We start from the raw sequence: 25,062 nt of genomic DNA, 5'->3' as shown, positions 1-25,062 counted from the left end.
ACATATATCCATCCTAAGATAAAATACAGAAAATAGTATAAGGGCAGACTAGATGGACCATGAGGTCTTTTTCTGCCGTCAGACTTCTATGTTTCTATGTTTCTATAAAACCCTCTCCAGAAGTGCATATTAGGCCCAACTTCTAATTTTCTATGAATAATTTTGTAAACATTGATATAAATTTTGATTTGCAGAAATATTCTATACTAGTTTCCCATTTTTCATAACTTACATTTATCTCTACATCAATTTGCATCTTAAAAATCCACAGAAAAATATTTGGCACATTATATTTTAGGTTTGTTTGTTTGTTTGATTGATTGATTTATATGCCGCCCCTTCTCCAAGGACTAAACCATCTTCCAACATATTTTAGGATCTTAAAACAATTTTCCAGTATGTTTTTCCATTTATTTTCTCCAAAATTATCCTTTTTTGTGTGTGATATCTCATTATTATTTGTTTAGTGACACTTTATATAAGAAACATTTTTCTGTACATTTTAAATGAAAAACTGTAGCCCAAAATTCAGAAAAATGAAATTATGTCCTGAATCATATACTGATATAGGTAAATTGCATCAAAATGTGATTGAAAATATTTTTCTAATCTCTACACTATACAGGACCATAACCACAAATCTCGATGAGAACAAGGTATCAATTCAATATCACTGTCTTCATAAAAAAATACATGTGAACTCTATAACCAGTCTGAAAGTGGAACATGCTAAGAAAAGTTTTGCTTTGATAATCTACCTGCCAGACCTATTTTATTAATGGTTTTTAGTTGTAAAAATGTTTCTCCTTTTAGTGAAATCCATTCTTTGAGAAAACCAGATATTTCTTCTTTAAACCTTTTTAGCTCTCCCCTGATAAAGGGGATAAGATTAAAGGATTTCTTTAGGATAAATTTATGTTGTTGCAATGTTTTCCTGCCAAAAAAGAAAGAAAAAATGGTTTATGATTTTAACATCAAAATAATAATTAGAAGATATCCATTTGAAAGATTAAATCAATATTTAAATTAATTTTAATGTAAGGAAAATAATTTTCCAACACAGTCAAATACACAAGTGCATATACTCAAGTAGAAAAGAAATTCCTGTTGCCAGAGTTTCAGTGAAGACATCTCCTTTTCAGGTTGGCATAAAAGAGAAGAAAATACAAAAATCTATGGCAGCAGTCCCCAAACTTTTGGACACTATGGACCAACTCCACGAAGAGAGGTTTTTCTGCCGACCAAAGTGGGCATGGTTTTTGCATGCTGCCTGCAACCAGTGGATGGGGATTCACTTGTTTCCACCGCCCAGTTTCTGGCATGCCATGGGCCAGAGACAGTTCACGGACCAGGGGTTGAGGACCCCTGATCTATGAGATTCAGTGCAGGAAATTCTATGGGGATATGCTTATGGTATGAACCATTAGAACTATTGATAAATCAAGATTTTAAAACATCAAGCCATTGGTTTGGCCAATAAACCTGAATTATTATAATTATTATTGTAAGCCGCCCAGAGTCCACTGGACTTAGGTGGCGTATAAAACTCATTAAATAAATAAAATAAATAAATAAATACAGCTTCAAAACCTACCAAGGAAACAGATTTTTCAAGTAAATAACAGTCAGACAATTTTACTAGAAATGCGCTGCTGGCGATTAATCCCCGGCCCAGATTTGCTGCAGGGCCAGGGAGACACGGCCCTTGGCACAAGCCACCATTTTGTGGCTGGGATCTTGCGAGATTTCGTGAGATCCCGGCCATTTTCTGGGCATCGGCCTCGGCCGATGATGTTGTCGGGGGCGGAGCCTGCCAGACCTATATAAGAGGCTGCGCAGGCTTGGGGCCTCCTTTTCGCCCTGATGACAACAAGCAGCGAACACCCGCCCGCCCTCCCTATCTTCCAGTGTGCCACTGTGAGTCGCCCTTAGGGGGCCGACTAGGAATTTTTGGCGGTCTCAGCATTTTCTGCGACCGTTTTTTCGCCTATTCCACACTGTGGTGACGGATGGCGGTTAGGGGGTGCTTCGTCCCCCCGAATAGTCTAATTGGCTTACCTTTCGTCATTTGGGTAGGCGGGTTAGGGGCGGAAAATTGGGTGGTGTTTAGCAACTGCGTGTTCTCCGTTGGGCATCTTTAGGGATGATTGACAGGTTCTCTCCAAGGGTCGTGGTGCCTTTAGCTCGATCTGACCAATTGGGGGGAACCTGTCTTTGGGTCCCGCCCATTTCTATCTCCTTGCAGGGGTTAGACAGCGAGACCTCCCACATGCAGGTGCATGGCTGGGATCCAGGTGAGGGCAGGGCCCTTCACCTGGATCAGCATGGAGATACGCCCATATGTTGCCCCGGATGTTTTTCTGACGTCATTTTCTGCCCCGGAAGTAATTGTTTGACCCTGTGGGTCCTTGTTAGGTTTTAGTTACACTTATGCTAATTTAATGAATAAATTATGCAAATTTAATTAATAAAAATGACCCAGTTTAAATCCAGCTCTCTGTGTCCGTGTCGTTACTCCGCCTCTGCTGCAAATAAATTCCCACCACCCTAAACCACCTCATGTGAGAATTCTTACTGGACCAATTGTGATTGTCTCCATATATCTTCTTTTTCTTTGTGAAAGCTTCTTAACTGTTTGTTTAGATTTTCTACTGTAGTTTCCTTATTTTCAAGTTCTGTAACTAATTCTTTTATTCTGAAAGAAATAAAACAAATAATATTATCCTTTGCCTAACAATAATTAGTCTCGTTAATTCTTGCCTTAGATCCCATGATACCCTTCTGTTCAAAGAAAGCCTTTTTTTCTCACAGTTAGGATTATCTGTCCTTAACAAGAGGATCAGGGAATTTCTCCATCCTGCTAAATGAAGAAAAAGAGGTTTCATTTTGAGCATTTATTTGCACAGAATTGTTAATGTGCTTATAAATTAAATCTTTTACACATGTGCAAAGCATGTTATAATAACTGGAGCATAACTAGTTCCTTATTGCATGGTAAATCAAAATGACAGAGTGCAATTTTGTACTGCACACCACAACCAAGTGGCTCGAGTCCAAATTATAGGCTCTTTGTTCTAAAGGGTGGGTGCTACCAATTTTGTTTGCAAAATCTATTTGATATTACTCAGTCACTGACTATTTTGTACCTGCATCCTGTCTTTGCTATATCCTTCCCATGCACATTTTTTCTTTGAATTGTTTTGTGATCTTCTGACTAATGGTATCCAATTTAAATCCTTTTCAATGTGATGATGCATAGGACGCCAATATGTATTTAACTTATTTCATTTTTTCACTCTGTTAGGTTTTCCTACATACTTGCTTCTTATATTCTATGTTCCAATTATAGTTCTGCCCATGCAGCTTCAAATAATATCAACAACTAATAGTCTGGAAACAAATATAACCGTATCAAAAATACAATTAGCACTCTCAAAGAGTCTCAACTCTTTAGTAAGTACATTGTGTTAAATATGCATTGAAGCAATGTAAATAAGTACTGAACGTTGATTGGTTGAGACGTTGACAGTTGAGTTTCGGCGGGAGGTTGAAAAGTATATAAGGAGCGTCTGGCTCTGTTTTAAAGCCAGCCGCGTTCCTTGCTGACATCACTTTCCGAAAAGAGCTGAACTGAATAAAGAGTTTTCTTTGAACCGGCTGCCTCAGTCTTCTTCACTGGCGACGACGGACGGTCGAACCTACGATCTCCACAATGGACAACCTGCCTGTCGGATAGGCTCCTGATTTCTTCGACCCAGAAAAGTCCACCTGGGACAACTACATAGCAAAATTTGAGATTTTCCTGGAAGCCGTGGGAATGAAAGATGCTGACAGCGACAGAAAAAGAGCCATCTTCCTCAACTACTGCGGCTCCGAGATCTACGACCTAGCCCAGACACTGACAGACCCGCTGCTGGCAAAGTGCCATCTAACTCAAGGGGCCCTTTATCTAGCAATATATTGGCAATCACTTCATGTTGTCTTGTCCACATAACTTCCTTGAAAAATACAGTAGTTTATTATTGCTTTCTCCAGTACAATATGGCATGATGCCATTGTCACTAAGATAATAATCCACTTTCCTATATTTCTGATGATTTTCATATCTTGGGTTCCTACTGAAATATACAGTCATAGCATACACACTTGATATACTTCAGCCCTCCCTTCAGGAAAATCCTCCTGCTACAATGAGGCATGTTTAAGTACTTGCTTATTAAATTTTAATCCATTTTATGTTTCCTTATCTTTATTAGAGTCCTTTTGTTCATTTAATATCTGCCCGCTCTGAGATGCATTTAGTCAGGATGGTCCGACTTCACATAGCATTAGTGCAAATAGCCTGATAATTAAAGATTTAGCAAACCAAGCTTTTCTAATTAATGCTGGGATTAGGAGAATGATATTTTAATACTACCCATCTGCAGCAGTAAACATTCTACTAATACATAGGGTGGTTTTTAAAATACGGTATACAGTATATATTATTCTGCCTTTTAGTATCTTTTTGATTTTAAAATTGTGGGGTTTTAAAAAAAAATCTAAGTCTACAACCTCATTTAAAACTTTTCTTTCTCAATATAAGATTCCTATACAGCCCCTTTATTAAGATCTGGACACACAGACTCCTTCAAAAACCATTACCATGCTCGAAGATCCCACTTCCCTTCTCCAATGCAGTGTCACTTCCACTGAGCATCTGAAATTATTAGCCCTCCTCTGACCCCACTCTGGGTTGTTGTTGTTTTTTTCCATTTCAGTCTTATGTTCCTCATTTCTCCCAGCCTCTCTCTCAACAACAGTCTCTCAGAACCCAACTCTCCAATTGAACCCTATCCTTCACTTTGTGTTTTCATGATCTTTGTAGAAAGCTGTGAGAGACCTTAGAGCTACATGGCTAGAGCTCCTAGCAATGCCAGCATCTATTACTTTTAAGGCATTTTAATATTTCATTTAGTAATTTATTTATTTTATTTATTTATTTAATTGGATTTACATGCCATCCCTCTCCGAGGACTCGGGGCGGCTCACAGCATGTACAGAAAAACAGGAAACAATAATAACAATCCAATTATACCTTAAAAAAACAATTAAAATTCTAATTAAAAACTATCAATATCATTCATTCAGCAGTCAAACTAAGCATTCATCAGTCAGAGGGGAAGGTCTATGGAACCCCAGGCCTGGCGGCAAAGATGAGTTTTTAAACTTTTTTGGAAGGCAAGGAGGGTGGGGACAGTTGTTCTTCAAATGCAATTCATTGTACATGATCAACTTATTTTGCCAGGGAATATGATAGAAAATAAAAGATTTTCATTCTTCTTATACTGTATTTTCATTCTTCTTATACTGTAATAAATTGGCAAATATTTTCTGTTGTTCTTGTGGCAAGATCCAAATAAAGCTATCTGTTTTGGTTTATTTCTTAGGAACTATAGCTGCTAAGGAAGAAAACTGAACTATCTGGACTTCTCATATATTGGCATCTCAGGCTGAGTCAGAGCCTGAGATCTTTTAACTGTAAATTCATTGGATCTGAAATTTGCATTTTTCTGGGAACGTTCTTTTACACAATTGTACTGTTATTTACATTTACAAGAATTAGAAAACTCTAGTAAATCGGACAAAAGTAGTAAAATGATTAAGCAGCAGACTCTTTTAAGCAGACATGGAAAAAGTTCTTTCCCCTTAAAATAAGGATACATGAGGTCCCCAAAGAGAATCAACAAGCTGTCCTGTCATTTCCATCATTTAAAATATGAAAAACAAAATTCAATTAACAACTTTTAGTCCTATACTCAGTCTTTAAAAATTAAAATGATTAGTGCCTGCAAATTAGTTTCTCTACTGATAAGAACATAATGGAGGTGGTGGAGAGTGGTAAGCAGATCTTTACCAATTTGCCTCCTAGTAAATAGATGTGGAAAAGTCCTGGGAAATGCTAGAGGTTCTCAGCCTGCTGTGCTCCACCCAACTGAGTTCCAACAGATATAGAAATCTTTGCAAAACTTCATTCTGTGCTGCATAATTGATGTTTGGGAATAGATTCGAAACCAGCAAGTAGTCCATTTCAAGGTTAGTTCCTTTTATACAGTCCTTACAAAAACACCCCCTTAAAGGAATACTTTGTTTGTTTGTTTGTTTGTTTATTTATTTGTTTGTTTGTTTGTTTGTTTATTAGATTTGTATGCCGCCCCTCTCCGCAGACTCGGGGCGGCTAACAACAATAGTGAAACAACATATAACAAATCTAATATTTAAAATAATTTTAAAAGCCCTAATTTAAAAAACCAAACATACACACAAACATAACATGCATAAATTGTATAGGCCTAGGGGGAAGGGCATATCTCAATTCCCCCATGCCTAACAACAGAGGTGGGTTTTAAGGAGCTTACCAAAGGCGAGGAGGGTGGGGGCAATTCTGATCTCTGGGGGGAGTTGGTTCCAGAGGGTCGGGACTGCCACAGAGAAGGCTCTTCCCCTGGGTTCCGCCAAATGACGTTGTTTAGTCGACTCTAGGGACCCAACTCTATGGGACCTAACTGATCGCTGGCATTCGTGTGGCAGAAGGCGGTCCCGGAGATATTCTGGTCTGATGCCATGAAGGGCTTTATAGGTCATAACCAACATTTTGAATTGTGACCGGAAATTGATCGGCAACCAATACAGACTGCGGAGTGTTGGTGTAACATGGGCATACTTAGGGAAGCCCATGATTGCTCTCGCAGCTGCATTCATTAGGTCTTGGTACTCTTTCTCCTCCTCCATTCCTAACACTGCTCTTTCGTTTTCTCTACGGGAATTAATAGCAATCAAACAGTTAACTTGTTTTCTGTTTATCTCTATCCCGTGGAAATTGTCCTATTGGTCTGACATTTTATGTCCTGTTGGTTAGCAATTTTATTTCCATGTATTTTTTATTGTTATCACCTTTTTATAACTCTAAACTACCATTTGTTGTTGTTTCTCTGTGATTATTGTCTTCCCCTCCCTTTCTCATTATAAGCTAGTTGCATCAAGGCTGGGAAAAACCTCCTGTCTTAAATGTAGCTAAATATTATCTTATCATTATGATCAGACAAGTCTTAATGGCAGCCATTTTCTGAATGCATAAATCATTCTCATAGCAGCCATTTCACAAAACTGACCACAACATGCTCGCAATATGTCAAATATATCCACTGGACACTGTCATAAATGAATTTATTGATGATATGCATGACATCTTATCATCAGAGCCAAGCACTACATCCATGATCAGATTCATCATGAGCAAAGGTTGGTAGGAAAAGCAATCAAAGTATTATACTGTATTGATTTCCTGATTTCCTAAGCCCTTCATGGCACCGGACCAGATTATCTCAGGGACCACCTTCTGCTGCACGAATCCCAGCGACCAGTTAGGTCCCACAGAGTGGGCCTTCTCCGGGTCCCATCAACTAAACAATGTCGTTTGGCGGGGCCCAGGGGAAGAGCCTTCTCTGTGGCGGCCCCAGCCCTCTGGAACCAACTCCCCCTGGAGATTAGAATTGCCCCCACCCTCCTCGCCTTTCATAAGCTCCTTAAAACCCACCTCTGCCGTCAGACATGGAGGAACTGAGATATTCTTTCCCCCTAGGCCTTTACAATTTATGCATAGTATGTTTGTTTGTTTGTATGTATGTTTAGTTTTACAATAAGGGTTTTTCAGTTGTTTTAGTATTGGATTTACATGCTGTTTTTTATTACTGTTGTTAGCCGCCCCGAGTCTAGGGAGAGGGGCAGCATTCAAATCAAATCAAATCAAATCAATTGATCAATCAATCAATCAATCAATCAATAAATAAATAAATCTGTTTGGTTCTTGTACAAGCAGACTAGATTGTCTTTATTATTTCAGTAGTACTCTTTTCTTCCTAGTCAAAAAATGGCTATAGAGAGAACGTGTAGATAACCTACCAGTAGTAGGCCTAATTGCGCACAGCGTGAGGCACATTTGAGCAAAATGTTGCTTCCTACACCTGTGCAGGTAGCAAAATCTCCTATGAAGACGCAGGTGTGTGCATGTTTCGGTGAGTTTTTTTGCACGGAAGCATGCGCGGAAGCAAAAACCTTGCCGAAACACATCCCCGTGCGATATTTTGCTATCTGCACAGGTGCAGGAAGCAAAATTTCGCTCGAATGCGTCTCGTGGGTCAGAACCGCGGAGCAGCGCACAATTAGGCGTACCAGTAGGAGCCCCTAATTGTAACCTACATATATGCAGAGAATTACAAGGCTTTAATGAATCAGCATTAAAATGAATTCTCCTTAAAATTTCTAACACAGCTAGTTTCTTTCACTTGCAATTTTTTAGTTAAAACCTGACTACAATCTTGGCTTCACTGATAATATTTAACACGTGAAATCATGAAAACATCCTAAGCTACACGGCTAATTAATTGCAGAAGCTAAAAGGGGGGGGGGAGAAAGAACATGGTGATCTTTTCTGCACTTGCACATTTCGCATAAACTGTGAAGCTGAACATCTTGTTATCACAGCCAGAATATGGTTATATGCTGAACAGAGGAAAAATCAAAGAGACTGTGTGTGAGAGGGGAGACCAGAATAATGAATTGGAAGCATCAGAAAAGCTAGTATACATTCTAAAATTTTAAATTTTTTCTCTTTATATATTGATACCCTGCACACAATAGTCATATAGTCGTCTGGCGGGACCCAGGGGAAGAGCCTTCTCTGTGGTGGCTCCGACCCTCTGGAACCAGCTCCCCCCTGAGATTAGGATTGCCCCCACCCTCCCTGCCTTTCGTAAACTCCTTAAAACCCACCTCTGTCATCAGGCATGGGGGAACTAAAGCATCTCCCCCTTGCCCATGTTGTTTTGCGGTTTGTTTGATTGATTGACTGTGTGCCTGTTTTTTATATATATTGGGATTGTTTTTTGAATTTTTTAACTTAAAATTGTAATTAGATTGGTGGGCATTGGATTTGTTACTATGTACTGTTTTTATTATTGTTGTGAGCCGCCCCAAGTTTGCGGAGAGGGGCGGCATATAAATCCAATAAATCTAATCTAATCTAATCTAATCTATATGCAATATAATAGTAATATGCAAATTTATCCTATTTCTCTATTGCTTCTTCAAAGATTCTTGATGGTATTATTTCTCTAGGTTATATCAAAGCAACTAAATTAAAGTTTAAAAATCAGACTGCAACCTAACATACTCCTGGAAAAAAAGAATTAGAAATAAGTTTTTCACTACAAATCAAAGTTGGAAAAGCAATCTGAGGAATTATTCATAATATAATCTTACTTTACAAACATGTTTTAAGGACTGCTAAAAGAATAAAATGCTCTGGGTATTCTGAACTTCTTTGCTTATGGAATAGTAAATTTTCTCTATCATCAAAAGTTTATTTTAGAATCTGATTTGTACCTGTTACATCCACATATTATTATGAAAAACAATGTGGCTGTTCATGCACTATATTAACCCACAGTCTACAGAATAATCTATGGTGGCTTCATTATATATTAACCAAATTATAAAGCATGTTTTATAAATTATAATTGCCTGGTTCATGCATCATATTAAGCTATAATTTCAGTACTAGAAATAAGACAGCTTATACTACTCTTGTTTCTTTTTAAGCAGTGAATAGTGGCTTCTAAATTGTAGCTCAAACTATGATCAATTAACATGAATTCATCTGAAAATTATACCTGATGCAAGCTAAACCTGGCAAAACAGCTAAAATATGCTTGCCCCTGAATAATATTAATAGACATATATATTTAAAAAGCAAGAATGGCTAGCAAGTTCCAACCTTTCTGTTTTTGATTCACTAGCTGTTGTGCATTGTTCAAAATCTTGACTTAGACATTGTAGTTTTTCTTGCAGTATTTTCTCCCGTTCCACACTGCCCTCAAAAAACTTCATCTTCTTTTCCATTGCTTTTACTTTCTCATCCAGTAGCTTAAATTCATGAAGGATCAAATAACTGACTCCACAATATTTACACATTGTTTCATCTCGGGACATCTAAAAATAATAAGCAATATGTACAGTGAAAAAAAACTGGTCCTTTAAAAATATTAATAAAAGCAACATTTTATACGGAGTCGGAATAATGTCCATATAGCACATTATTCCATTTTCCAACCTTCCAATTTACCTATTGTGCTATTTTTTGCACTCCTGGGCTTCGGGAAGCTTTCTTCAAAGCTGGAATACAAAGGCAGCACAACAGACAAACTGGAAGTCTGTTTTTCCAAACTTCTGGTTCGCCCACTGGGCGGTTTTCTGTACTCCTGAGCTCAAGAGGGCAAAACGGCCTTCTCCAAGGCTGAAAATCATGAGTAACACCCGTATGTGTGCTAGAGCTGACATAGTGCAACACCTCATGTGCCCTCCGATATGGATCTGAGCGCCACCTGTGGCACGTATGCCATAGGTTCACCATCATGCGTATAGTACAGAGACGATAGAAAAAGCTAACAAAAATTGACCAAAAAAGCCCAGTTATTAGAAGTTAGGCATGACACATATTATTATAGGATAGCAACAGAAAAAAGCAAGATTAAAGTAGGAGTCAAGGAGAGCCTTCTACAAAACAATCCAACTTGAGTGATCTTTTTCTTTATCTTTCCTTCCTTCCTTCCTTCCTTCCTTCCTTCCTTCCTTCCTTCCTTCCTTCCTTCCTTATTCAAACATGTATTACATAGTATATATAAGTATAAACATAATTTGAATACATGAATACAAATAACAATAGAGGGGTACATTAGGACAGGGATGGTAGGCATGCTGGTGTGCTAATCCACACCCCTTACAGACCTCTTAGGCAGTGATGGGTTGCTCCTGGTTTGGACCAGTTCTTAGGACTGGTAGGAGCAGGAGGAGGCTCCGCCCGCCTGCTCACCCACACAGAATGCTTCTTTGCATGCGCGAAGCAGTGGCAAAATATTTTACAACCCACCACTGCTCTTAGGAATGGAGTGAGGCCAACAGTAGGCAATCTAATGTTAACGTTTTTGGGATTTGGGGATTAAACCACAGAGTCAGGTAATGTATCCCAGGCATTGACCATTCTGTTACTGAAGTGGTATTTTCTGGAGTGGTTGGAGTGGTTAACTTTTAGTTTGTATCTATGGCATACTCATATATGAAGCTGAAATAGTCATTGACAGGAGGGCATTGTAGCAGTTAATTTTATGAAATATGTTTAGGTCATACGAAAGGCGGTATAGTTCTAAGGTAGCAATGGTGAACCTATGGCACGGGTGCCACAGGTGGCATGTGGAACCATATCTGCTGGCACATGAGCCATTGCCCTAGCTCAGCTCCAACGTGCAAGTTGTAGATTGGAGGATAATTTTTAAAAAACAAATTGTTTATTAGAGAGTAGGTTGTTTGCTTCTAAGTGGAGGATAATGGATTGGTTAATGATTGATTCCATGACTTTGCAGGTGATGCAGCATAACTAGGCTGGGATCTCCCTTTTTGAAGATAGGGATGACCATAGCTAGTGACCATAGGTTGGGTAAGGAGCTGCTCCTAAAAGATTTTTCAAAGATTATCCTTAGAGGTTCAGTTATTGCAGTGGAAAGCTTTTTTAAGAAGTGTGCACATAGTCCATCAGGTCCAATAAATAGAGATGATCTTAGGCTACATAATGCCTTTTCAACATTATTTTCTGTGAAATCTGTTTTATTTGTGTTAGATCGTTGTGATTGTTTGTGATATGACTAGGAAATGTTGGCCATGATCCACTGCTGTTTGCAAAAACTGAGGCGAAGAATATGTTAAAGAGGTTGGCTTTAATTGCTTCATTATTACATTCTTTACCGTTACATTCTTTTAGGGCTGGGATGGATATAGAGAAGTTTGTTATTTACAAAATTATACACGGCGTGGTTGCATTTTGTGCACAGAAGGTGTTCCTCTTGTTTGATGTGATAATTGGTGCGTACAGTCTTTATTCGGTGGCATATATTTTTGTACCAGTTTTTAAAGTTTGCTTTGTAGCGAGTTTTGTTTTTTCACCAGAGAGATTTTTGGGGGGAATTGGATAATTATATTTATATGATGATTATGATGATATAATAAATGTAATGTAATGTAATATACAATACTATGCTAATACTATGCCATGCCATAATACTATGCTATAATAATAATATATAATTATAATTATATGATAATATTGATGATTATTAACTATGTATTATTTGCATAGCTGCCTTTTTTCTAAGATGACGAACAGCAGCATACCCGTTCAACTATTTTAAATAAACATATTTGTCTCTTTTGCTTTGAATTTTATCTTCCCAACAACTCTCTTGTCTCCTAAAGGAAGGATATATAGACTAAAACACAATATTAAATCCTATCATCCAATGAACTTCATGGCTATTTCAACTACCTGCAGCTAAATTTCCCCACTCCTAGTTCAATACTGTAATCAATGCTGGCAGTTCTATGGCATATTCTTTTAAAATAACCAGGAGGCATAACAGGGTAATCTAATCTATCTAACTCACTGTACAATATATTAAGACATTGATGATTTACTAAAATGAAATAAGAGTATTTGATTCCCTTCAAAACATATTAAAAGAGCTTCTCATCAACTTATTCAAAATGTATATAAAAGAAAATACAGTAAACATTGTTACATTTTCTTGAACAAATAAAAATGTTTATTGTACTACAATTGTGTTAATGTTATATTATACTGAAGACTTTAAACTATGAGCAGATAGGACAAAATAACAAAAATTAGGAATGAATATGATGGATATTAAATAATAAATTTTCTTGAGAAAAGGAGAACAAAGACATTTAAATACTACCAAAGGTTTAAAAGGGGAAAACTCAAATTGTTTTGAAAAAGACAAATACAGTGATCCCCCGATTATCGCGAGGGTTCCGTTCCAAGACCCCTCGCGATAATCAATTTCTCGCGATGTAGCGGTGCGGAAGTAAAAACACCATCTGCGCATGCGCGCCCCTTTTTCCATGGCCGCACATGCGCAGATGGTGTTTTTACTTCCGCACCTGGGAAGACCCAGCAGCTGAGGAGCCGCCTGCCCGCCCGCTTGTCCGCCGCTTTTCCGCTTGTCCGACGCTCTGGGAGTTGAAGACCCAGGGAAGGTTCCTTCGGCCGTCCACCAGCTGATCTGCTCAGCAGTGCAGTAGCAGCGAGGAGCCGAAGATGGGGTTTCCCCGTTGCCCACGCAAAGGGGAAACCCCATCTTCGGCTCCTCGCTGCTACTGTGCTGCTGAGCAGATCAGCTGGTGGGCGGCCGAAGGAACCTTCCCTGGGTGCCACCCGCCGCTCGAGAGCAAGAGGGGGAGAGATAGAGAAAGAGAGAGAAGGAAAGAAAGAGATGAGAGGGAGGAAGAGAGTGTGAGAGAGGAAGAAGCAAGATAGAGAAAGAGAGAGAGAAAGAAAGATGAGAAAGGAAGGGAGTGACGTCATCGGGTGGAAAAATCGCGATATAGCATTTCGCAAAGATCGAGATCGCGAAACTCGGGGGATCGCTGTAATGCACACTAATCATATTTATTTATGAGACAAGCCATAGTCTAACTAATTGGCATGTCTCACACGATATTCTAACTATTTTCTAATAAAAGTGTGTGCCTATGATATTGAATACAGGTTTGCTATGCTTGCCTTTATTTCTCTTAACTCTTCTTTGCCTCATGAAGCCTGATCATAGTTACAGTGGCTCTGAAGGAAATGAAAAATTAATTCTATTTTTCCTGGCAGTAACAACCTGTGCCCAGAAATATGAAACTATCATTCAGAATAAATACCATAAGGTTCCAAAGTACTAAAATTACTTATTGAAAGAGGACAAACTGAACTGTAACATGAAGAAAAAGGAGAGGCTGTTATCCTAAAAAGAACACTGTGATTTCTTGCAGCACCACCACTTTTGTATTTCAAAATAAACGATTTCAGACATTCCGATGTATGTATCCGTTTTCAGCAAGACACCGGACAGGATGGGAAAAAGGTTGAGATAGCCAGCAATTCTATTTGGCACCTTTATAAATAACTGAAAAGAGGTGCTGGCTTGTCTGAACAGTCTTCTCTGTGTACTGCAGGGAAGAGTCCAAGCATGGGATCAAACTGGTTGGTTGCTAAGGGACTAAGTTAAATTTAGCTTGAAATGCGCCCTCTATCTGCTTCACAAGTCAGTTTTCAAACAACAGCGTAGATCACCTTCTGATGTAGGATGAATAAATAATAGTAGGTGCCACAACCCTGAGCCACCCAAAGCCAGGGCAAGTTTGGACTCGCCCCACAGTGCACAGAAAAAAACATTCATGTAAGCAAATGCCTCTTCTCCTGTGCGCTGCTAGGGAGAGTCCAAGCATGGGATCTACCCACGCTCAATTGTCCAGGGTGGAAGAAGGCTGGTCCAGGGTAGCAGAGGTGGAACAGACCCTCTGCAGCACCTGCTTGCTAAAGGAAGCCTCGGCAGAGGCAAATAAGTCCAGTTTGTAATGTTTGACAAATGGAGAAGGCAAAGACCACATAGCCGCTGTGCAAATTTCTTCGATGGAAGCCTGCATGGCCCAGGCCATTGAGGTAACTGTGCTATGGGTGGAAGCGGGTCAGGCTCAGGATGGAGGAAGGATGGCTTCCAGACCGCTCAATGGTATCAATAAAAATATTTGAAGATGGAATAAATTTGGTCTCTCGTTCAGGCTCAGAAAAAAGACCAGCAGCTGGGTCAATGCCTGAAGAGGGTTCAGAAGATCTTGCGGTTACGCCAATGTTCGCTGTGAACTTGGCTTTGTGGAGAAGCATCTTGAACAGGGCCGGTTTGAAAAGCCCCGTGAACGCTGGAACCAGACCTTCATCATAGAAATAGAATACTTTGCATTTAACTCTAGCTTCTTATGATTTCTGAATAAACCTCAGTAACCAGCAGAGACAGACCCTTAGCTACTTCACACACTAAATAGCAGCAGTCCAGTTCTGTCAGTGAACTGTCCATAGAACAGTGCAGGAATCATGGTTACTTGACAAGAATTAGTACGATGCAACATCATTGCCACACATAGGGGATGAAAATATATACAGATCTGCAATGTCATTATTTTGATGATCTTCCACCTTGATTTTTAATAATGCTATCTTTTCCAAGTATTAAAATGTATTTCAATTGATTTCTTTCCTATCATCAATACATACCAATAAGTTTAAATTGTTTATCCATTCTCCTGCCTCTCTAACCAAAATAGGCTAACGTGAGATGATAACTGCTATTCAAGTTAAATAAAAATGCAATAGTGGAAATATGACTGGCCTAAAGAAACAGGGAACAGGGAACAGGGAAAGATTTCTTTAATTGCTGGCAACTGATAAGTCCGAAGTACCCTGCTTTCCCCCCAAATAAGACATCCCCTAATAATAAGCCCAATTGGGCTTTTGAGTGCATGGCAATAAGTGCTTATTTCAGGGTTCAAAAAAATATAAGACAGGGTCTTATTTTCGGGGAAATACGGTACAGTATTTGCTTGCTGTACAAGAGGGATGTTATTTTGGTAGCATGGTAAATTACCATGAGTGATAAATGTTAATAGATCAATCCTTTAGAATAATAATATATTCAATATAATTTAAAACCACTGCAGTCCATTATATTGTGTATTTTACAAACTACTGTACTTATACTCTTACACTATAGAGTCTATTTTCAGAAGTCTGTTGGCTTCCTCTGTACTTTAGATAAATGTTTATCTAGAATGGATTATATTATAAAAAAGAGAACCACTGTGATATAGTGTTTAAGCTGCTAGGAGCACATAGATCCAGATTCTAGTCCTCTGTTATTACTATTATTATTATTTATTATTATTATTTATTAGATTTGTATGCCGCCCCTCTCCGCAGACTCTATAAACAGAAACTATCGCGGTGACTTTGTGTCAATCACTCTCCCTAAGCACCAGTAGTAATAAATAAAGAGCATCCAAGGATAATAACAAAAATAATTAAATAATATAGAAAGAAGACTGTATTTTTCTCTTAAGAGTATCAAGTGCATAGAAGTTTAATAAATAAAGAAAAAATAAAATTAATAGAAAGTCAAGTGGTGGAGTCATGAGAAACCAAAGAAATGTATCTACCTACAAGAAACAATGGGGCAATAAAGAACAATACTAAAAATCACATCATTTAATAACAATCTTTATGTAGATTATATTGTATATGGAGGAAAAAGATTATCAAACCTTTGTTACAGTCTAAATTCTATAAAGGCATCATTGTAAACCAGGACTAACTTCAGAGACCTCATGGCCCTTAGCCATGTGACTGCTGTTGATTCCATCACACTGTCACTAATTACTATACATTTCACGCTGAAACAGCTTTACTTAGAAATAAAATAAAGCACTCTTGGGTCAATTAACCATTGTGAGACTTTTTTTTCCCAAAGCGATGCAGAAAATAGAGAACATAATTAAATTTTATAAAGTCAAAAAAAACGTTATTCCTCTTCAAATATACAGCTTACATATTTTGGCTGTCATTTTTGCCATTCTCTTATTCTCTAAGAATGTTATTTTCCCTTTTTTTGTTGTTGTTATTCTCTACACTCAGCCACCTTATCTATTTGGACAACAATACTATATTTAAACTAAGTTCCATTGAAATGAAAGATAAATCTGAGTTCAAAGGAATGTTATTCACTAGTTAAGAATGCATGTGATTTGAGATGCAATTGTCTGCCCTCAGTTATCTAAATAGGATATGGTGAAAGACTTTTCAAAAACTGGAATCATGGAACCACGCCAAAGAGGGTGTCATGCACTCTATATAGATAAATCTGATGGAATATCTGACAAACCCTGGGAAAGCAGAGGAAGAAACATGATTGTGGCATCTCAGCTCAACAGAAGGGAAAAATAAGAGACTCCACGTTAATTAAGCTGCATATAAGTTCAGTTTATATTTAGGCTTTCAAGATTTTGCTATATCCCCACCCCACCCCAGCAATAACAATCTGTCCAAATATCCAAATGATTTTTGCTTTTTCAGTTTCCCATCTGGTTGTATTTATTGCATGATAACATGTAATCTCATCATATGAATAGTACTTTTAGGATTCGTTCAATAAATACCTATGTTGTATTATTAATGTGCTGGAATAACAAAAAATACAAATCATTAACACTTTTCTGAATAACACTTGATCAGATTGAAGAAATCTCATACATGACATAGTAGTAAAAGTGTAGTTGAGTTTTTCATTTGGGAAACATCTAAAAGCACACACCCCATTACAATTAATGGTGTGGAAATGAGTTTACTCCAGATTGTACATGGCAACCAGACCCAATTCTGTCAAACCCAATTGCCTATCCTTTTTCAGGGCTTAATGTTGTTGGAAAATCGCAGCCATGAATGTGATGCAACTTTTCACCAGTATAAATAGTATAAAGAGAACTTCCAAAGCTGACACTTCTTCCTAAACTGGCAGTGATGGGAGATACTAAGCATCCAAAAGATTAGAATTTCTCTGTTTATAGCTGTATAACATGTTCACATAATATATTCTGACATCAATTGTATTAATTAAAGGCAGTTTTAATGCAATTAATATAATTCAAGTTATAGAACACTATGTTCATTGACTCAGCTTTCCATCCATCCTAGGTTGGTAAAATGAGGGCCCAGATTGCTGGGGGCAATAGGCTAACCCAGTGTTTCCCAACCTTGGCAACTTGAAAATATCTGGACTTCAACTCCCAGAATTACCCAGCTAGCATTCGCTGGCTGGGGAATTCTGTCAGTTGAAGTCCAAATATCTTCAAATTGCCAAGGTTGGGAAACACTGGGCTAACCCTATAAACCACTTAGAAAGGAATGTAAAGCACTGTGAAGCGGTACATAAGTCTAAGTGATATTGCTAAGTGCTACAGTATATGCTTTTTATAAAAGAGGCTTATAGTTACATATAAGTTATATATACAGTTATAGGCCAGTTATTTTCCACAAGATTTTTCATTTTTATGTGCACATGTGTATACGCGTATAAATCTTTTATATAGGAAAAAAACATTCATTTTTCTAAAGAAATCCAACTTTTTCAAGAACAGCAGAATGTGCATGAGGGAAAAACATACTAATAGAAAAAGTTAAGCAGAAAGAGGAAAAACATTAAATAGGAATTATGTAAAATTGTGGCTTGATAATAGCTGCCAGCAGTTTAGAAAACCCCAAACCCATCCCTTTTTCTTGCAAAATCATACCTTGTTTATTTCTTCTGGCAAAGGATACACAGGAATATGTCGATCCATTTCTTTCTATATCTTTTAAAGAAATATCAGTGTAACAAATCCTATTAACAAATAAACACACAAAATAAAAAAATGAATTAGAGGATTCTAGAACACTGAAGTTCTTTTTTATGTCCATGAAAAAAATATCTTATCTGCAGAATTAAATGCCACATTTGATTTCCTTCTTGAAGATGGTAAGAATTACACATGCTACAAACATAGGATGACTGTACAGCTGCAAAAGAAAATAAAGGTGGTAGAGGCAAAATGGTCTATCTCCAGACTATTGGAGAAGTAGGGATTTCTTAAATTGAACACAGAAAATACTTCTTGAGGGAGAAGGGTACCAAGAACTATCCGAAAGATACAACTAAACCAGGCAGACAAAGCACTTTTTTTTTTTTACAAGTTAGGGATCCAATGTTCCCTCTTAGATTATTTTATTTTATTTATTTGTCAAACAAGTATAGTATTATAGTACATATTAACATAACATAAGTAGAAAGGATAATAAGACAGTAGGACAGGGACATTAGGCACATAAGTGCACTTATGCACGCCCCTTACAGACCTCTTAGAAAAGGGGAGAGGTCAATTGTAGATAATGTAAGGCTGAAGATTTTGGGATTGGGGGAAGCAACAACAGAGTCAGGTAATGAGTTCCAGGCGGTGACCACTCTATTGCTGAAATCATATTTTCTGCAGTCAAGTTTGGAGCGATTTACATTCAGTTTGTATCTATTACGTGCTCTTGTGTTGTTGTTGTTAAAGGTGAAGTAGTCACTGACAGGGAGTACATTATGATGTATGATTTTATGAACAACAGTTAAATCAGTTCGGAGATGACGTAGTTGTAAATTTTCTAGATTTAGTATTTGAAGTCTGGAGGGGTAGGGTAATTTGTTACGTGAGGAGGAGTGAAGGACTCTTCTTGTGAAGTATTTCTGGACTCCTTCGATTGTATTAATATCTGATATGCAGTGTGGATTCCACACAGGTGAGCTATGTTCTAGAATAGGTCTGATGAATGTTTTGTATGCTCTGGTTAATAAATCAGTGTTTCTAGAGAAGAAGCTACGTAAGATTAGGTTTACAATTCTTAATGCTTTTTTGGCAATGCTGTTACAGTGGGCTCTAGCACCTAGGTCATTGCTTCTGGAACCTTACATTAATTAATGTTAATATCTTCATTTACCTGGATTGCCATTCCCTTCTTATGTCAATGGTTCTGCTTGGGTCAATTAGAACATAGGTTCCACTCAAGGAAGATACCAAATAAAATTGTGAAGCTCTTCTCTTTCTTGCTTCATATATTACTATCCTAATATTTTCTACAGGTAACATGCCCATCGTTTTCTTTTTTGGAGCCTCTTTTCTTGGAGAAATCATGAAGATTGTGCAGAAGAGTGAAGAAAAGCAAATGTATTTTTCCTGCCTTTGCAAATAACTGTTCTCAAATAGGAGAAAAAGGACCATGTAACTACAGACGAGTCACCTTGCTTGAACTTTGAAACGGATTATTTAAACAGTTAGTTTGTCAGCATTTTAAAAAGAACATATTGCTTTGCATGGTTTATGAAGAGCATGCTGTGACAAATTAATCTGTACTTTTTTCTGATATAATAAGTTGTTTAGTTTAATATGGGTATGTACTGAACACAGTATACCTGGCTTAAGCAAAGCATTTTAAAGTCTTCCAAGATATTATTTGAAAAGATTGCAAATTATGAACTGGGTATGCTATTATTCATTGATTCACAACATTCTAGGTTACATACATATAAAGACAGAGAAAAAGAACATGGAAGAAAGTATTAAGATTCAGGAGTATTCTGATAAGTTGGAATAATAGTGACAAACCAGCAAAATTGATTTCAACAAAACAATTTAATTCTATTTATTTGAATAAGAAAAAAAGCATGAGTGTAGGAAAGGCTGCATATGAATACATGCAAAAATAATTACATGGTTAATTTAAGATAAGTAAACAGTACAAAAAGAAAATGAGATGTGGTCTTAGGCTCCATGAACAGATCTAAAGTATCAGGTCAAGAGATGTCATAATTTCTCTTGGTTGTACATTGGTCAGATAAAAAAATAGAATATTGTATGTAGTTCTGTGCACTGTAGAAGATACTGGCAAACTAGACTATTACAAAAAACAGCAATTAAAATGTTAAGGATCTTGGAATGAAAAATGAAAGAATAGTTAAAGTAGATAGAGGTTTCTAGGTTTCCTTTACCCCAGTATTGCTCCAGAAAACAGAACAAGATACCACAGATGCAAATTATAGATTTTTGCTAGACATCAGGGAATTTTCCAAATAGTCAGAAATGTTCAACAATGGAACAAATTGCCTGGGGGAAGAGATGGATGTTCTTATGCTACAAGTATTTAAACAGAGGTTGATTAGCTCTCTGTGAAGGATACTGCAAATGCTGGATTTCTTCACTGGCATGAGGTTGGACTAGATAATCTCCAAGATCTCTTTAAACTGTTACATTTTATGTTTCATGAAATGTCATACTGTTTAGTAAAGCATATGCAATCCAGAAGCACATTTGACAGGATTAAAATTAGGTGTAGAAGTTCATAACTCAGATCTTTCTAAATAGGGCAATTCGTTGTCAAAGAACAAGCTTGCAAGAAGGGGAAGGACTATATAACTCAAGAACAATTCTGATAAGTGAAGAATTTATCTTTAAAAATACATATAAAAGGGGAGACAATGAACTTCCAGTTATAGGAGTCAACCAATGTAACTCTGAGTTTAAATGAAGATAAACTTCAGAATAATTTGTTATATTTGGGGAGGTTACCAACTGTTACTATTTGTTTAACATTTGAGTAACACTCCCCGACTCTTGTTAAATTCCATTGCTGAACAAGGAGACTAGAAGGTTAGAAGAAATTGACTGTTTGTGTGGGATTTATGAGGTCACTTCTAATAACACCAATTCCTAGGCACAGCTTGTGCTGGGAGCACCCTGCTCCTCCTCTCCTTTACCACGAAATCTTGGGCCATCCTGTTAAGTTTGGTCCTAATGATGAAGCCTCACAGTTCCAGCCAAAGAGCAATCAAGTTATTCCCCATAAAGCTGAAATGTGCCCTTTCCTTTTACAGACTCTTTGGCCAATTCTTTTAAAAGATCTCCGAGTAGAAGCAGGGAAGAATTCCCCCTGTGGAAAGCTTTAAGTCATGGAAGCCTCAAAGATGCTTTTTCAATGCTTGTACCTTATCATTTATATTGACTGGTTCCTAATATGATTGGAACGCTTATTGTACCCGGGCTATCATTAAATGTTGTACTTTTTGATTCTTGATGAACTTATCTTTTTTTTATGTACATTGAGTGCATTCATTATGTACATTGAGACAAATTCCTTGGCCAATAAAGATTTCTATTCTATTTTATTCTATTCTATTCTAATTCTGTTCTAATTCTATTCTTTCTATTCTTATTCTATTCCTATTCTATTCTAATCTCTATCCCTATCCTTATTCCTAATCCATTCCATTCTACTGTATTCCAATTCCTATCCCCAGTGAAGGGCTACCAAAGATTTACTACCACACTTTGGGTGCAGCTTATGCAGGACACCCTACATTTTCTTTCAATATTTCTCAGTGCAAATTGGGTGCTCTGGGGTGGAGCTCCATTTTTGCTACCCCACTGTGTCCTCCCACCCGCCCACCCACCCCGGTCCAGGCAGCAGCCCACCCCTGCCTATCCCTAATCCTATTCTATTCTAATCTCTATTCCTACTCTATTCTATTCTAATCTAATCCCTATCCCTAATCCTATTCTAATCCCTATGCCTACCCCTACCTCTATTCTATTCTAATCCCTACCCCTATCCTATTCCCTATTCCTAATCCTATTCTATTCAAAAGGCAACTGGACTGTTGCTGTTTTGTTTTGTTTTTGCCTTGAGGAGAAAGACAGCCCAGTTGCCTTTGGGAAGGAGGGGAAGTATCTTTGAGTGACAACGATGACCCGGATGACTGAGCATCTCCACAGTCACGAGTAGAGAAATAATGACCTGACTCAAGTGAGGGTTCAAAGGTGCGCAAGGGAGCCACACACATCGCAGCCTCGTATATCCAGCCCAAAAGGGGTTGAAGGGTTTAACGTGCGAGAGTTAAAGGCAATGGACATCAGCGGGAAAAGGATCCACATGAACTCACCCCCCAAGCACCGCTAGCAAAATACCGCGGGCAGCAACGACAGCCGCGCAATGTTGTCAACGCTCCACCCAGGAGCCTTTCCGCTTCTTCGTTTCTATAGCAACCAACTAAGCACGCCCGGCAAAATCCCGGAAGTAAGGCCGTTCCGAAGACCGGAAGTTGTTTCTTCTTGACTCGACGTTTCTCTTCCGGGTTCTTTCCCGGGATCAGGCTTGACGGGTTAGTTCAGGCGGTTGCACGCTGGAGTTAAGCGTGGAGGGGAATACTTACCGCCCCCTCCCCAGTGCGGGGCGATACTTACGCTTTAGTAAGGGCTGGTGGTGTTTTTTATTTATTTATTTACAGTAGTTGATTGCAGTGAGATATAGCTCGCCGTCTGAATAGGTTAGTGCAGGGGTAGGCAAAGTTGGCTCTTCTATGGCATTTGGACTTCAATTCCCAGAATTCCTGAGCTAGCATTATTGGGTCAGGAATTCTGGGATTTGAAGTCCACAAGTCATGGAAGAGCCAACTTTGCCTACCCCTAGGTTAGTGTGATGAACTGTATTGCTCAGTTTTGGAAAAGTCGCTTTTTCAATTATCTACTTCAGGGGTCCTCAAACTTGGCAACTTTAAGACTTGTGGACTTCAACTCCCAGAATTCTCCAGCTGGCTGGAGAATTCTGGGAGCTGACGTCCACAAGTCTTAAAGTTGCCAAGTTTGAAGACCTCTGGTCTAATTACTTCAACTCAAGAAGTAGTCTTCGACTTAACAACAATTTGTTTATGGCTATGACAAAAAGCAAAAAGTTGTGGTTTGATGTTAATGCCTTGTTTTACTGCAACACAGGGAGTCAGAAGTCAAAGCTTTTTTTACTCTTTCTGCCAGCCTTTCCTCTCCTCCCCCCGCCACTACTTTTCTATTCACATTTGTATCTTATCTTATAACCTAATAAAATGTTTAAAACCTGAACAACAGCTGGTTTAGTGACCATTCAAAGTTACAATGGCACTGAAAAAGCGATTTGTGACTTTTCACATTTAGAATAAGAAATAGAATAGAATAGAATTTTCATTAGCCAAGTGTGATTGGACACAAGGAATTTGTCATGATGCATATGCTCTCACATAAAAGATAAGTTCATCAAGAATCATAACATAAAACACTGAATGATACTCCGGGTACAAATAAGCAATCCAATCATATTAGGAACCAGACAATATAAATTGTAAGGATACAAGTAACAAAGTCACGGTCATACAGTCATTTGTAGGAGGGTGATGGGAACGATGAGAAGATTAAGAGTAGTGCAGACTTAGTAAATAGTTTGACAGTGGTGAGGGATTTGTTTAGGAGAGTGATAGTGTTCGGGGGGGGGGAATCTTGTGTCTAGTTGTTCTGGTGTGCAGTGCGCTATAGCGTCGTTTTGGGGATAGGAGTCGAAATAGTTTATGTCCAGGATCTGAGGGGTCTGTAAATATTTTCACAGCCCTCGTTTTGACCTGTGCAGTATACAGGTCCTCAATGGAAGGCAAATTGGTAGCAATTTTTTTTTCTGCAATTCTGATTATCCTATGAAGTCTGTATCTGTCTTGCTGGGTTGCAGAACTTACAAACGTGGTGGCATCCCCATGGTCATGTGATCAAAGTTCAAACAATTGGCAACATACTCATATTTGTGACAGTTGCAATATTCCCGGGGTCATGTAATCCCTCTTTACGACTTCCTGACAAAGTCAATGAGGAAGCCAGATTCACTTAACAACCATGTAAACCAGCTTAACAACTGCAACAGCTCACTTAATTGTGGCACAGAAATTGAAAAATGAGGCAAAATTCTCTTAACAAAATATTTTGCTTAGCAAAGATTTGGGGCTTGATTGTGATCGTAAGTCAAGGACTACCTGTAGTAGAGCTCAGAGTTTGACATTAATTAGGCAAAGTACTGATACTGTCATTAGTATACCTCAATCATTACATCATGCCATGATATAAATACATATATGTTATGTCATGTGCCATTTCAATTTTAATAGCATGTGCAAAAGAACTAGAATGGGGAGTTTCATGATCCTTCAAAACATGGTCTCGAAAACTACAAAAGTAACTCCCATGTCCCTATATTCGCACAAGGGATTGTTGGGATTGATCAAGCATTACTAGAAAATACAAAATATTTCAGGAACCATGATACTTGGGAGACAAAGCATAAAATAATTCTGTATTGCACATCACTTCATTTGGAATTCAAATCTGGCCAGCAGACGTCGAATAGGAAAATATATGGAGGAGTGTAAAATGAATGGAACTTTTAATTCAGAAGTAAACCATAAAAATTAGAAGTCTGAATCTCTTTATTAAAAAGAAACAAATAGTAGTGGGGATACTTTCTGACCCTCAATATGACTATTTCCTGCTATCCTTGACATTGAATTGCGTTGTTGAACTATATTAGAGGAAACGGTCATTAGGCCATTCAATCCAATCCCTTGCTTAATGAAACAATATAGCTGTCCATAGTGTTAAAGTATAATTGTTTATACTTTCAAGAAGTGACAGTAAAGTCAATTTTTTCAGGATGACATTATATGACAG

General features: G+C 38.0%; 1 protein-coding gene across 3 annotated transcripts in view; it reads right to left on the bottom strand.

Moving 5' to 3' along the window:
- LEKR1 (leucine, glutamate and lysine rich 1) overlaps window positions 1–22,596 on the bottom strand; it is a 58,120-nt gene extending 35,524 nt beyond the window's left edge. For 2 of the 3 annotated variants that reach the window (XM_070753525.1, XM_070753526.1), the window contains exons 1-5: window positions 22,488–22,569; window positions 18,268–18,356; window positions 9,815–10,029; window positions 2,576–2,695; window positions 759–934 (exon numbers count right to left, since the gene is read on the bottom strand). In XM_070753525.1, the coding sequence (XP_070609626.1) occupies window positions 759–934; window positions 2,576–2,695; window positions 9,815–10,029; window positions 18,268–18,315 (559 nt within the window). In that variant the 5' untranslated portion in view covers window positions 18,316–18,356; window positions 22,488–22,569. Of the gene's footprint in view, window positions 1–758; window positions 935–2,575; window positions 2,696–9,814; window positions 10,030–18,267; window positions 18,357–22,487 lie in introns of all 3 variants that reach the window. The other variant, XM_070753527.1, reaches the window with a different exon arrangement.
- Between the last annotated feature and the right edge of the window lie 2,466 nt (window positions 22,597–25,062).

The sequence above is a fragment of the Erythrolamprus reginae genome, chromosome 5 (assembly GCF_031021105.1).
Source record: "Erythrolamprus reginae isolate rEryReg1 chromosome 5, rEryReg1.hap1, whole genome shotgun sequence".
Taxonomy (NCBI): Eukaryota; Metazoa; Chordata; class Lepidosauria; order Squamata; family Dipsadidae; genus Erythrolamprus; species Erythrolamprus reginae.
This window is presented reverse-complemented; position numbering and strand designations above follow the sequence as displayed.